The following is a 14,359-nucleotide window of genomic DNA, read 5'->3' on the forward strand; positions in this document are numbered from 1 at the left end:
GTCCCAAAAGGATGTTAGGGATGTATGCTGGACTGATCAGAGGGTGAAGTTGGAGGTCCTTTCCTGGAGGCTGGTGCTGTCCAGGAAAGAAGTGGCCTGAGCAGGAGGGTCAGGGGATTGTTAGGAAACACTCCTCCCAGGTTTTGAGAATCAGATGTAAAGCTGGAGTTCATTTCAGAACCAGAAATCCACACAGAATTGAGTTCAGCTTAAAACAAGCTTTATTGGGAGCACTTCCTGTGAGATTCACTGATCTGGTGCAGACAGTGGGACAGAGAAGGGGCATGAGGTGTTTTATGTAGGAGCTGTAAGGTGGGAGTTGGGGGACAAAAGAAGGTGCCTTATAAGGTGCTGAAATGTTAAAGGTTCTGACCTTGGTGAATCCATCTGGTGAATCTCAGAGCAGCCTTACCAGCCACACTTCTCAGCCTCCTCCTAGGCTGCCCCACATCCACCATGGCTAGGCCTTACAAATAAAATGGAAAGGTTAAAAGGACATCTCCTTACCTCCAATTGACTCAACTGAAGAAGACTTCAGGCAATCCAAAAGAAACAACACCATTCAAGTTAGTGGCAGTGTTTTCACAGGGCCAAAACACTACTTAAACTGAATCTGAGAGAGAGACTAGGAAGAAGAAAGACCAGCTGCCTAGGAACATCTGGAGCAAAGGGAGGCAGGTGGGAGGCCTGAATGCAGACCCTGAGGTCAAGTCCCCAGAGCAGCCAGCACAGGAGCTCAAACATCATCCCAGGCAAAGAACAAACACAAAACTCTTCATACAGAAGAGGAACTGTCAAGTCTTTCTTTTTTTAATCAGTTAACTCAATAATGTTTCAGGAACTGTAAAATAGAATACAAATTTGTGCATGACAGCCACAACATAAAGACAGCATCTGAAGAGAAATCCTGCAGACATAAAAGGCCATGGAGAAGGGAAACAGAAGACCTGCAAAGAGCACAAACCCCTTCAGAGACAGCCAGAGACAAAGGCTAGACCTCAAGCAACGTGAGGAATACAACACAACAGAGATACCAGCTAGGAAACAGAAGCAAATGGAAACACTCGAACCAAAGAATACAAGAGAGCAAAAAGGAAGAGAAAGACACACCATTTGAAAGAGCAAGGCAAAAGAAAGAATTTCAGAATTGGAAAGCAGTTTATTCAAGCACGCACAATAAGCACAAATTTGGAAGAGGAACTGAATAAGGTTACAAAAACTCTCCAAGAACTGAACGACACCTTTAAAAAGTGTAATATAAGAGTTACAGGAGTTCCTGAAGGTGTGGAAAGAGAGGCAGGATTGCAGGGTGTATTCCAAGAAATTATAAAAGAGAATTTTTCAAACATTGGGAATGTAAGCCAAGTACAGGAAGCACAGAGGACACCAAACAGATTTGACCCAGAAAGACCCTCACCTAGACACATCATTGACAAGCTCCCTTCCGCTGAACATAAAGGAGAGATACTGAAACAGGCCCACAAGAAAGAGCAGATAACATATAGGGGAACACCCATCAGACTCACTGCTGCCTTCTCAGTGGAGACCCTTCAGCCCAGAAGAGAATGGAGTGATATTTTCCAGATCCTAAAACAGAAAAACTATCAACCCAGAATACTATATCCAGCAAAGCTTTCATTTGTGTTTGAAAATGAAATAAAATGTCTCCACAGCAAGCAGAATTTGAAAGACTTTGCTGTCACAAAGCCAGCCCGACAGACATTACTCAAAAGCTTGCTGATGACAGAAAAAAAGGAAATTAAGCATGCCAAATGATGGCCAAAGGGTAGACTGAGGAAAGATAAAAAATTAGGGAACTGTATTCTTTGCCTGTTGAAGACCATTCACCAACTGTAAACCTATGAGAAAGCCCCAGAAACTTGGGACAAAGAACTTAAGGCAGTTGATATGAAAATGTCTGGGCCAGGAACTCCCTAATCCTCAAGCTTCGATAATAGACCAAAGAGAGGTGCTTCTCTCCAACGCTGTGTAATTATTAGTAGGCGTCTCAAAGAACACATTTTTTACTGATTGACACCCCCTTGATTGACATCTGGTTTCAGACCCTCCTTCCCAGGCTACATGACCCTCAGTCTTTACAAATTTAACGCTGTGAATAAACCTTGGCTCTTCATCACCAGTCAGTAGTCCACTTCATTTTTACTTTTGAATGACGTGTAATTATTCAGATTTTTGGTGCAATGTGATGTTTCTGTGCATATATACATTGTGTCCATGTACAAACAATAATTATTGTATACATCATCTCATGTTTTCTCTGTGTAATGCGAATGTTAATATTCTTGCTTCTAACTCTTGGGAAATACACTGTTGTTAGCTATAGTCACTGTACTGTGGAATAAAAAACAAAACTGCCCCTTCTAAACACTGTAACATTGGAGGCCAGTGCAGAGACATAGAGAGCTAATCCTGCAGTGCTGGGGCATAGCAACCTGAAAGCTTCCCCACAGTGGGCTCATGGCCTGTGTGGGCCACAGGGCTCTGCAGCACTGCCTGGGTGTCTGTGTGTGAGGGGGAGCTGCCAAGATCCTCCTGTTCACCTGTTTGAACCCGTGTCTTCCTGTCACCACATGCACATTTTGAGGTCCAGGCACCATGGCATGTGTGAGCACAGCAATATGTATGTGTGTGATACCCAGTCGTTTACCATGGTGTGTGGGCTCTTGAGCTCTCTCAAAGAAAAGCAGCCCCAGGTCCAAATCTCCACCTGAACAATGGGGAAAAGGGCAGGCATTGCTCACTGAACTTGGGCAACAAGCTGGTGGTCTAGTAGTCATGCTGCCTGGGAACTATCAGGGAGGTTAAGGGATGAGGGATTTGTCTGGGACCAGTATCTAAATCGAGGCATTGGCCAAGGCCTTGAGCAGCTCCAGCCCTCAGCATCCAGAGCTATTTCATACTTGGAACAGAGTTTAGCAGAGGCTTGACTGACTTGGTTGAAAAGGCAGAGAGAGAGAGAGAGAGACGGAGACAGAGAGAGAGAGAGAGAGAGAGAGAGAGAGAGAGAGAGAGAGAGAGAGAGAGAATAATGACTGCTTTTAGAGGATGCCCTGGGATAGGGCTTTTTTTTCCCCTAGTGGGAACTGTCACTGTGGTCACACAGTGACAAGCCCTGTATGAGGAAGGCTTTTCAAGATGCATCTGATGGGGCCACAGTGCCTCGTCTTCTTCAGGAGACTCAAACGATTTTACAAATGATCGTTGGTTTCATTTTTAGACGCATTTCACAAATGATCTTTAGTTTCATTTTTAGAATTCAGATTAGACAAGTGAAGATGAGTGGAATAGGTTCCTATCTTTGTGAAAGAAAGAATTCAAGCATGAAACGTGTGGTGTGGGAGAATGATAAAGCAATGTAGCAAAGTTTAATGAGCTAAGGCATCCATCAGAATGGATTGGCACCTCTCCAGATAGAATGTAAAAGAGTGGGTCACATATTTCAACTGGGGAAACAAGGTTATACTTTGATGGCAAGGCCAAGCAGGTGTCTCAGGAGAGGCTGGGCAAGTTGACAAGCCGTCTGTTCACACGGGGCTTAGAACGGCATGGGGACCAGTTCTTCCCACCTTTCTCCTTTCCCTTCTCACTCTTCTGCACAAAGGGCTTGCTGAGTATGAATCTGGTTAAAACAAATTCCTTCACTGCTCAGTGTTACCACATTGGGTAATACACCTGACCTCCCAGAAGCAATTCCCGCAGCATGCCTTCTTTGGGGGCGGGCTGGGAAGCCCAGTGTTTCAGCCTGGGTAACTCATGGGGAGCAACATTCCTTGAGGGGCCAAGGCTGGGCCCAGCTGTACAATTATCAGGATGTGAGGCAGGATTTTCTCCTGTCAAATACAGGGCTGCTTCCAACATGTGCAAGGTTTTGTTTTCCTGAGGTCCCTTACACACACAGGCTAATTTCCACCTTCCTGTCTGACAAGGGCATCTTTCTGAGCAGCAGATTTTCAGTGGTCCTAACTGCATCAGTCTCCCATGGGCTTTGATCCAGAGTGTTGTTATTACACTGCAAACCATATCATGTCCCTCCCGTGCTCACAGCCTGCCAACAGCCCACTGCTTGCTGAGGACCAGGGTAAAAGGAAGCAAAGGGCTAAGCTTACGCCCTTCACTCCATTATCCCTCACTGCTGTTCTCCCAGCTGCTTCAGCTACCAGAGCCTCTTGGTTTTCTCCTAGGACATTCCAGGCCCAAATCTCTGGGTCTGCCTTCGGCCCAGGTGCCCAACTCCATCAAGCCATGTTCAACTCTTACATGGTTATGAACACCATCCTCACAACTGTGCTACTTAAGCATAGTAGTTTTCTGTCTCTCTTCCTTGCTATAACTTCCTGCCCTCCTGCCATTGGATGGGATGGGCTGACTCAGAATGTCCACCTGCCATCCTCCGTGTGCAGAGGCACACATCTCCTGTTGTTGATGCCCCACAGTGCAGTACATCAGTGCTCCTGACACACATGGCCTTTGGGATCGAGGACCTCAGGACTTTGTGGGCCTCTATAGTCTTGACACTGAAACCACCACCTGCTCTGCCTCCTTCCCTTTCCTACGTCAGAATCCAGCTATTAGAGATTCAATGTCAAGAAAGGAAAGACTGAGGTGGGAAATGGAAATGGAGGTGGTGTGTGTAAAGGGGCCTACAGATGAAGATTTGTATTTCCTAGATCATGAGAAAATTGCTCACTTGGAAATGGGTCCAAGAAAGGATGCTGTAGGGCTGACACAGTGACATAGCAGGCTAACCCTCCACACATGGCACCAGCAACTGTTTGGGTGCCAGTTTGAGTCCTGCTTGCTCTGCTTCTGCTCCAGCTTCCTCCTTATGGCCTGGGAGATCTGCACAGCATCAAGACCTTGGCCCTGACACCCATATGGGAGAACCAGAGGAAACTCCTAGCCTAAGCTCAACTCAGTTCCAAGTGTGGTGGCCACTGGGGGAGTGAGCCAGCAGATCCAAGATCTCTTATTTTGTCTCTCCTTCTCTCTATAAATCTGCCTTACGGATAAAAATAATCAGATCTATACATACATACATACATAAGTTAATAAATTTAAAAAAACAGGGTGTGAATAACCAGCTGGAAAGGTAGAACCATCCACAGTTCAATGACCCAGCATTTGCTTTGAGTGCTACCATGTGCTGACATGCCTGTCATCTTTTTGACATTACGGTTGTCTCCTTTTTTCTGCTTAAATAAATAGACTTATCCAGGTAAGTATAGAAGAGAATAGTGGGGAAATACTAAGTTCTTGCTCTCTACCAATTCACCTCTACTATGAACATATTCTGCTCAATTGATCTATTTGTCCTTACTGATGGACTAACACTGGTTTCATTATTATTCACTAAGACCTGCAGCTTAGGTGAGGTACAGTCAATGGGTCTTGTCAAGTGCATACTGTCCTGTGTCCACCATGATGACATCATGCACACGTCTTAACTGTCCTAACAACTTCTATACTCCTCCTATATGTCCCTCCCTCCTCTACAGTTTTGCCACCCCTTGCAAATCACTCCTGTTGCGCTGTGTGTTTCTCCTTCTCCCACAAAGTCATCAACTTTGAAAATGATCTATGCAGGTGTCCCACACTGGCTTTGCTCTTTATCAATATACTTTTCTGGATTGCCCAAGTCTTTTATTTTATAGCTTATTTTTAAAATTGTGGAATGCTTCACCATTGCGTGTATTCATCAGTGTGCTTGTCACACTCCTTCTGATAGATACTTTGCTTCCCCTGAGTTTGTCCCCCCAATGAAGCTGTGATAACCATGCGTGTGCAAGGTTCTGCTTAGGTGTTTTTGGTAGTTCTGAGATGCTGTTGATCTTGCTGCTCCAAGGATGAGGAAACCCTTCCAAGGTCCATTGGCTGACATAAGCCACATTTGAGTCTCCATTCACTCAGCTGTTTGCTGTCAATGCTTGGCCAGGGTAGTTGAACAATGTGTGCCGTCTCCCTTCCTCTGCCATGGTACCAGATGTTCCCTGCTGACCCCAGTGACGGGCCATATCCTCCTTTTGCATCTGACCATGCACTCCACAGCTCTAAGCCACTGAGGAGACCCAGTTCTGACACATGCACTCCACAATCAGACCCCAGATCCTACAATTCTCCCCATGCTTGGATTCTGAGTCCAGCTGTTTAGCTGAGGAAATCCCAAAGAAACTTCTTCTGATGTGATTCCTGAAATGACTCTTGTGTGTGGTTGTCTGTACGGGATCTGCCTCTGTCCTTCATGCACTTCAGCCAATGCATACACTGCTAGTTGCAATTGTTGAGTCTGTCTTCAGCCCCGACTCATATATAATCCAACTGGATTCTTCAGTTGAGCGCATCCATGCCCATCGTATACTCAGGCCTCAATTACACCGGCAGAAGCGACAGCCTAGTTGGAGCAACCCCCAATGACCCCCACCTGGCCTGCCCCCAGTCCTTGTTCCTGTGCTTGCCACTATGTGCAACAGATTGGTCCAGGCTGCCCCACATCCCATTCCACTGGCATATATGTCAAATGACATTGAAACCTAATTCTTCCCAGTGCTTCTCAACACTATGTCAATTAATTCCATAACATTATAAATTGTGCCTGATGTTATGTTGGGGCTTTTAATTGATTGGGATGATACTCTGCCGGCTCTACCTTCAGACCAGAGATGGTCTCCCCAAGAAGCCGTTGAACTTATCTGGACAATACCATGATAGACTCTATGCTTGGTATATGCTTGCAATGAAAGAGTCTCAACTGAGCTTAAACTGTGGTAATGCAACAAGGTGGAGGAATCGACCATGGGGGGAGGTTAAGGGAGAGGTGGGGGGAATTACAGCGCCTATAAAATTGTGTCACAATATGCTATGTAATTAATTAAAAAAAAAAAGAAACCTAACTCAACCCAACTGGCCTCACTATCCATCCCACATTCATGCCAACTGGTGCCACTGCCTGTATAGCCAGGTCTACCACCAGGTTCTCATGTTCACAAGTGGGAGTTGCAGAACATCACAGAGGTGTCCACAGTTTTCCTATTGGACCCATTCCCAGTCCTTGATCTTGCACACTCCAGAGACTTCCACAGACTAGCTTTACAAGATTGGCTTCCAGGCCCAGCACTTGCCAATTGATGCTGAAGCAAAGCCCAACAAATCTACACTGACTCAGGTTTTGCACTGCATCCTGACAAGGGAGTTCCCCAAACCCTGCTATCAGATCTCCTTCAGTGAGAGATCCTATGCACATCGGTAGGTCGTGGCCCAGCCTGACTTAGTCCTCCTCTTGTCCTGACAGGTACAGTGGCCTTGCCCAACTGGCCCACACCCATTGCTGTTCTTTTTTTTTTTTTCTGTTGGTTTTTTTTTTTTTAATTTTTCTTTTATTTCTTTTATTTTTTATATTTTTAATGCATTTTTTGAATTAATTTACCATTGCTGTTCTTATTGTTGGGTGCTTTAGCCCAGCCATACCTGGCCCACACCCAGACGCAGCACTTGCATGGTTCAGTGTGTGTCAGGACATATCCCACCCCATTCTATCCCTACTCTGGTTCTCATGAGCACCAGTGGGTGTTGCGGTTAAGTCCTATCTGCCACAGCCCTGACCCTGTCCTCATTTTATGTATAACAAAATTTCTCTTATAATCAAGTATTATTCAAAAACATGACCTCCATTACTCATAGGATATTGAATTTACTATACACACCACAAACAATTTTGTGTAAACATGTTTTACTGAGCAGATGAAATATGTTAAAGATTGCTGAGGTGGGAGAGTACAATAGCTTGATTGACCAACCCTCTGTCTGCAAACTCTAGCATCCTGTATTGATGGCAGTTTGTATCCCATCCACTCTACTTCCCTTCCAGGTCCCTGCTGATTACCTGGGAAAGCAGTCGGGGATGACTCAAAACCTTGGGACCCTACACTCAAATGGGAGATGCTGAGGTCCCTGGCTCCTTGTTTCAGATCGGTCCAGCTCTGGCCAACAGCTATTTGGGGAGTAGTCAGTGTTGTACTGAATTTTGAGATCCCCAGAAAACCAGAGTCTGAAGTCGATGCTAATGCATAAAGGACAGTTTATTCAGGTTAACCTGGGTCTCCCAGCTACTGCCCCCAACCCAGCAGGGCTGGGAGGGGAGGGGCAGCTGCAGCCAAGGCTGCAGCAGGAACAGCTGGGCAGGAAGAAAAAAAGAGCGAGGTTGAACAGCACAGGGTTCTTATACATTTCAGGCCAATTGCATGTAATCGCACAGTCATGATTGGTCAGTTAATCTGTTAAAAGAGCAAGTGGGCAGGCTTCTATAGATGGTTTTGAAGCAAACAACTTTCAAAAAGTACAAACTGATGGGCTATAGGGCAGTGAGCAACTTATCTAACAAGCACACCAGGGACCTCCTTGCTGAAGAGCGCTCTGCCTACCTGGCCTGCCAGGTGTCCTGCTGGGTGTCACACAGTCTGCCAGGCCTGGCGCTCACACAGCCCCCACCCAAGCAAATAAGGCAGAAATCACAAAAGCAGAAAACACCTAGGTTCTTCACCAGCAGATGGAGGATCTACTCTCTGTCAATCTGCCTTCTTAATAAGAATAAATAAATTATTTTAAAAGTTGTATAGTTACTTTATCATATAAATACATATACTAATATATAAATATTCATCTGCCACAACTTAATTTACTAACAAATCTCTCTATGTGTAATCTCTAAATCTTCCTCACCAGCTATTTGATTATTCTCTTAAATACATTATCTAATACTTCTGTATAATTTTGTATTAATCCCGACCCTAGCAGGTCAAATGAAAATTGCTTTCATGGGGCTGGCTTTGTGGTGCAGTGGGTTAAGCCATTGCTTATAACACTGCCATCCCATATGCAAGTGCAAGTTCAAGTCTAGGTGCTCCACAACCAGGAAGATAGTGGAGGAAGGCTCAAGTAGGCTCCACCTACACGGCAGACGCCGATGGAGTTCCTACTGCTGGTGTGGATCTGGTCCAGACGCAGGTGTTGCATCCGCTGGGCAGTGAATCAGCAGATGAAAGAGCTCCTGTGTTTCTCTGTTTCTTTGTCATCTCCCCTTCTCTCTTCCCCCTGTCTCCTCTCTCTCTTCCTAACATTCAAGTACATAAATTTGCAAAGAAAGGCAGAATGAAAAAAGGGAAAGAAAGCAAGCCAGCCAAGAAAGAAAGTCTGCCCCACCCCAAGCCCTGCACACGCTGTGTTGTCTGGTTGCGTGGAGACGACTCAGCACTGTACCGCAATCTCTATGATCTGTTCAGATGTGGCTTTCAAGAAGAAGATCGTGTGTTAGCCTTCATCTTTATCCCGTATCACTCAGGTTCTTCCAAACTCCATGTTGTAACTTACATTATCTGTGTGGATCAAGCTAGAGTCAACACCTAAGGAATGAAGGCAGAAATAAGCAGAAGAAAAACTGATAAGGTTCAGGTCTAGATGGGATGGGAGATGGTGGACAGTTGGACTGTGGCCTGCAAGACCATGTGCTCAGGGCATATTTGCTAATTATGCTAAGAGCCCTGGGGCAGATACTGAGAAGTTACTAGGCAGGAATGAACATTCCCCTGAGTCCCACAGGTCTCATTCTCCTTGGTTCCTTCCAGTATAAAAAGGGACAGCCCAGAGGGCAGGGATGGACTTGGGGAATTCACTTTCCCATTCTCCTACCTCACCCATCTGCCTCCCGCTTCCCTCACAATGCTACCTTCAACACCAGCTATGCTTAAAGGGTCCACTTACATGCCAAAGCAGAGCTAAGCCAGTGAGGAGCAGGAGGGTCCAGAGGCTGGGCCTGAGGACTGTCGCTTTGGAGGGTGATGCTTCTGGGGTCGTGGTTGGTGTTGCTGAAATGCAAGCAAAAACAGTTATGGCCCCTGTACAGATTCCTGCATCCAGAAATCTTCCAGTTTCTGCAGTTGGGCAATGTGGCCAAGCACACAACTGCCTCCCGTTTCCATGCTGGTCACTGTGACAGGCTCTCGGGTAGCAGCGAGGGAGGATATGTTCTACACCCAGGGAACGATCTGCTAGACAGGGGAGCCAGGGTGTCCAGATACATGATACTCTCACTGTCCCAGACGAGGAGAGGGACCAGGTGGTGGTTGAGATGGGTCACAGCAGTCCATATGGGTTCTGCAGGATCCAAGAGAGTGTGCAGGCAAAACAGGGAGGGTGTGATTCTAGCAAGGGAGCACAGTGAAGGTTGTCTAGACACAAGGACTGCCTCAGCTAGAAGGCTGGAGAAGAGGCAGGGTGAGTGGAGTAAAATCCATGCCCTGAGGAAGAGACAACGCAGAGGAAAAGCAGAGGTGGGAGGAGATGCAGGGAGGACGCTGGGCTGGACTCTGCTGTTCTGGGGAGAAGGCTCCAGGTTGGATCACTCTCAGACACACATTCACACATGCACACACAAGCACAACACAATCATACACACACACTCACACCCACACATGCACACAACACCCAGACTCACAACACACACAAGGAATCCACACTCCTACCCACACATACACAGAGCAGCCACACTCACATCACACACATGTGCACGCATACACACACACACACAATTGTTCCCAAAGTTCTTGCTCTTACCTGTGGTCTCCAGCATTTCCTTCCAATGCGGCAACAAGTTCTCAAGCCAGCTCTGACAATCTCCCAATGACACTTTGTGGAAAAACTCCATCATGTGGCTGTCATTCTGCCATGTCTTCAGCCATCTGGCTCTAGAATCAAGCTCTGTCCATCTTCTTTGCTCTGAGTCAAGGTGGAGAGATTTCTGTCCACTGATGTTGAATAGCCAGGACCCATGTGTGCGCCCAGTGGCTTCACGAACACAGCACATGCTTGCCTGCAAGCTGAGGGCATGTGTCCTCACTGGAAAGAGATCAGCCAAGATTAGTCTTGACAAGCCCTTGTCCCCATCTGCTATCCTCTGCCCCCATCCCTTCCATTGCTCCCGGCCCTGACTGTCCTCCTGGTCCTGCCCCAATCTACACCTCTAAAGGAAGACCGCTGTCCAATTCTGCCCATGAGAATCCTGAGTCCCTGGTTTCACAATACTTGTCATCTGCCACCCTGGTCTTTTCCCACTCACCCCTGCTTGTGTCATCTGCTGGGTTCATCTCAGCCTATTGGTTTATGAGGGTGTCAGCCACATCTTTGAGTATTTGCTTCATTGCTTTTTCTTCATTGTCAGGGATAAGTGTTTCATTCCCAAGGAGAATAAAACAGTTGGCCTTGTGACAGGTACCAGTTAGAAAGATTTTGCCATCTATATAACCCTGGACATCACACACTTGTTGGCCAGATCGGGCTCTGGGGATGACAGTGAAGCGATGGCAGAGAGAATGAGCATCTGTGAAGGAAAAAATGCAAGTAACATTGATGACAAGAAAACGACTCACAGACAGTCCTTCCTCCAGTTCTAGGACACTAAGCAGCCCATGAACGATTGGGCTGGAAATCAGGGAGATCACCTCCTGGCCATGGCACCTGCATCCCTGACTCCTGACTTCCTCACTCCTGTGCTCCTTGTCATTCATGCTGGTTCTATGAGGTACACAGGATCACCTGGAACCAGGGAGCTGGGGACAGAAACTTTGTACAAACACATTGTGCACGTTCACACTCCAACTGAACAGCAACCCTGAAAGAAAGAGACCACGTGGATGAAAGCTGACAGCACAGGGGTGTTCTGGAAAGACTGGTGCGGATGGTGCTGGCCCTGGCAGCAGCAGGGAGGCCCCGTGTGCATGCTCCCTTTGGCGGCTACTTTCTCCTGGGAGCACTCGGCAGAGCAGACTCCAAGATGCAGAGGAAAGGCAAAACAGGTGTGGATCAGAGGAAGAGAATTCCAGAAACAAGGTTCCAGGGCATGTCAGGGACAGTAGGAGATCAGAGCACATCAGTCAGTCTGGAAGGTTTCTAGAGGCAAGAGTGACAAGAGACAGACTCACACAGGCACCTACATAGAACCCAGAGGGAATTACAGCACACGCCAGGAACAGCACATATGTACATCAAGAAACAAGAAAGACACCAGATCAATGAGCTAAGTGTATACCTGAAGGAACTAGCAAAACAACAGCAAAACAACCCCCAAAACAACAGAAAACAAGAAAGGAAGGAAAGAAGGAAAGGAGGATGGAAAGGTGGGAGGGAGGGAGAAGGAGGGAGGAGAGAGCAGCTATGCTGGCATACTGGAATATTTAACACTAATTGGGCTTTAACCGGGCCCAGAATACCCACCAGCTTTTGGCTGCTTTCTTCCCAGCAGTGTAGCACTTCATTAGTGCAAGGCAACCTAGGTCACTGCCTTGATGTGGAGGGTCCCTGGTAGTGCAACTGGGAAGACAGCAGCAGATGGTCCAGCTGCTAGGGCTTGTACGCCCATGTAGGAGATCCAGAAGAAGCTCCCAGCTCTTGGCTTTTGACTGGCCCAGCCCCAGCCATGTGACCACTTGTGGAATGAACTAACAAATGGAAGATAAACTCTCACTCTCTCACTCCTTCTCTCTCTCTCTCTCTCTCTCTCTCTCTCTCTCTCTCTCTCTGTTTGTCCGTCGCTTGCTTTCTTTCTCTGCCCCTCCTTCTCTTCATCTCTCCCTCCTTCTCTCTCCCTTCTAAGTGCAATTCTGAATTTTGAAAGAACTAAATCTTAAAAAAAATCTGTCAACCCAGAATGCTATATCCGCAAAGTTCTCATTTATAAATGTACATAAAATACCTTCCAAAACAAACAAAAATTGAAATAACCTGTCACCATTCACCAGCTTTACACATGATACTTAGGGCCATGCTGCACACAGAAATGGAATAATAGCCGTCATAAGGAGACAGAGTGAAGGGACAACATCTACTGAAAGTGCAAAGGCAATCCAAAACAAATAATATGAATATTTATGGGAAAGCAGCAGGATCAAGTTGATATTTATCAGTAATAACTTTGAAGGTATGCTCACTTCGGCAGCACATATGCTAAACACGGGAACTCTGAAGGGAAGTGGATCTCATGATCCAATACAAAGACACAGACTGGCTAAATGGATTAAAAAGTAGGCCAGCACGGTGGTGTAGCTCATCAGTTCTCTGCCCGTAATGCCAGCATTCCCTATGGGGACCTGTTTGAGTCCTGCTGTTCCACTTCCAACCCAGCTCCCAGGTAATGACCTAGCAAAGCATCTGAGGATGGCCCGAGGCCTTGGACTGCTGAAACCATGTGAAAGACCCAGAAAACTCTGACACTCAGTTTCAGACCAGTCCAGCTCTGGCTGTGGCAGTCATTGGGTGAGTGAATCAGTGCATGAAAGATGTTTCTTTCCCCTCGCTCTCTAACTCTGATTTTCAGGTAAAAATAAAATAAATCTTTTAAAAAAGTATATATGCAATTGGGGCCAACGACATGATATGCTTGTTCACCAGCCAACAGAAAGGAGCACCTGCATCATCAGAGGCACAGTCACAGCTCCTGCTCAAGCCTGGGGTTGGGCACTGTGGAACATGACCCCAAAGTGATAATGCAGTGAAAAATCTCAGTACAAGGGATGCTAAGTGCAGGTGCAGAACTGGGAAGAGAGCATGATTGCATTGCTGGGAATGACACCGTGTCTGCCAGGACCTGTACGCATAAAGATCTGTACCTGTGGATTTCAGAGCACGGGGATCCCACAGGCCAGCCAGATGTGCAGCCAACCTGGATAGTGCCTGATCTGAATAATGACAAGGCCCACAAAGAGGAAGCACAGGCGGTCAGGAGGCTGATGCAGCCACTCCAACAAGAATGTTGCAATCTCTGTCCCGTTACCAGATTGTGGCCACCCCTCTGACCCAGGACCCACTAATCAGAAAACCTAGGCTCTTTCCCAAAGGACCCACAGCCCACAGCAAGTACATTGCTTCCGGTGGCCTTTCCCAGAGGACGTAAGGCCATCTGCTGGGGGAGCTACATGGCAAAAAGGAAAGTCCGCAGAAAAGTGGGTGTTTGAGGCAGTGGTTAAGCCTTGGCTTGAGCTGCCCGTATCCCACATCAGAGTGCCTGGGTTGAGACCAGGCTCTGCTACTCAGTCTAGCTTGCTGGGAGGCAGCAGGTGGCCAACCATGTGGAAGACCCAACAATATTCCAGGTTCTTGGCTTTGGCCTGGTCCTACCCTGGCCATTGTTGGGAGCGAACCAGTGAATGATCGATCTCTCTCACACACAAACATAGATGCAGATAAATAAATAATCAATTAAAAGAAAATAAAATACTCAGACATTCATATGTTGTAGGGTATCTTGATTGATAATGTACCCAAATAGCTGAAGCATGTTTGGGACCCCCTGCTGGTT

At 46.7% G+C, this 14,359-nt stretch overlaps 1 protein-coding gene across 1 annotated transcript; it reads right to left on the bottom strand.

The window, feature by feature from the left end:
- Nucleotides 1–10,260: 10,260 nt before the first annotated feature.
- LOC131481198 (UL16-binding protein 1-like) lies at nt 10,261–11,573 on the bottom strand. Its single transcript, XM_058668902.1, has 4 exons — nt 11,211–11,573; nt 11,126–11,159; nt 10,816–10,905; nt 10,261–10,268 (listed from the first exon to the last, which is right to left on the bottom strand). Exons 1-4 carry the CDS (start codon nt 11,571–11,573, stop codon nt 10,261–10,263), a joined length of 495 nt encoding a protein of 164 aa, XP_058524885.1.
- Between the last annotated feature and the right edge of the window lie 2,786 nt (nt 11,574–14,359).

The sequence above is a fragment of the Ochotona princeps genome, chromosome 1 (genome assembly GCF_030435755.1).
Source record: "Ochotona princeps isolate mOchPri1 chromosome 1, mOchPri1.hap1, whole genome shotgun sequence".
Lineage (NCBI taxonomy): Eukaryota > Metazoa > Chordata > Mammalia > Lagomorpha > Ochotonidae > Ochotona > Ochotona princeps.

What these genes read in the sequence shown, in the direction of transcription:
- LOC131481198 (XM_058668902.1), bottom strand. Translation starts at nt 11,573, where the DNA reads ATGAATGACAAGGAGCACAGGAGTGAGGAAGTCAGGAGTCAGGGATGC. An exon ending in TCCCTGACAATGAAGAAAAA is followed by an intron (nt 11,160 to 11,210) that starts GCAATGAAGCAA and finishes ATAAACCAATAG; the next exon opens with GCTGAGATGAACCCAGCAGA. An exon ending in AGCAGATGACACAAGCAGGG is followed by an intron (nt 10,906 to 11,125) that starts GTGAGTGGGAAA and finishes ATCTCTTTCCAG; the next exon opens with TGAGGACACATGCCCTCAGC.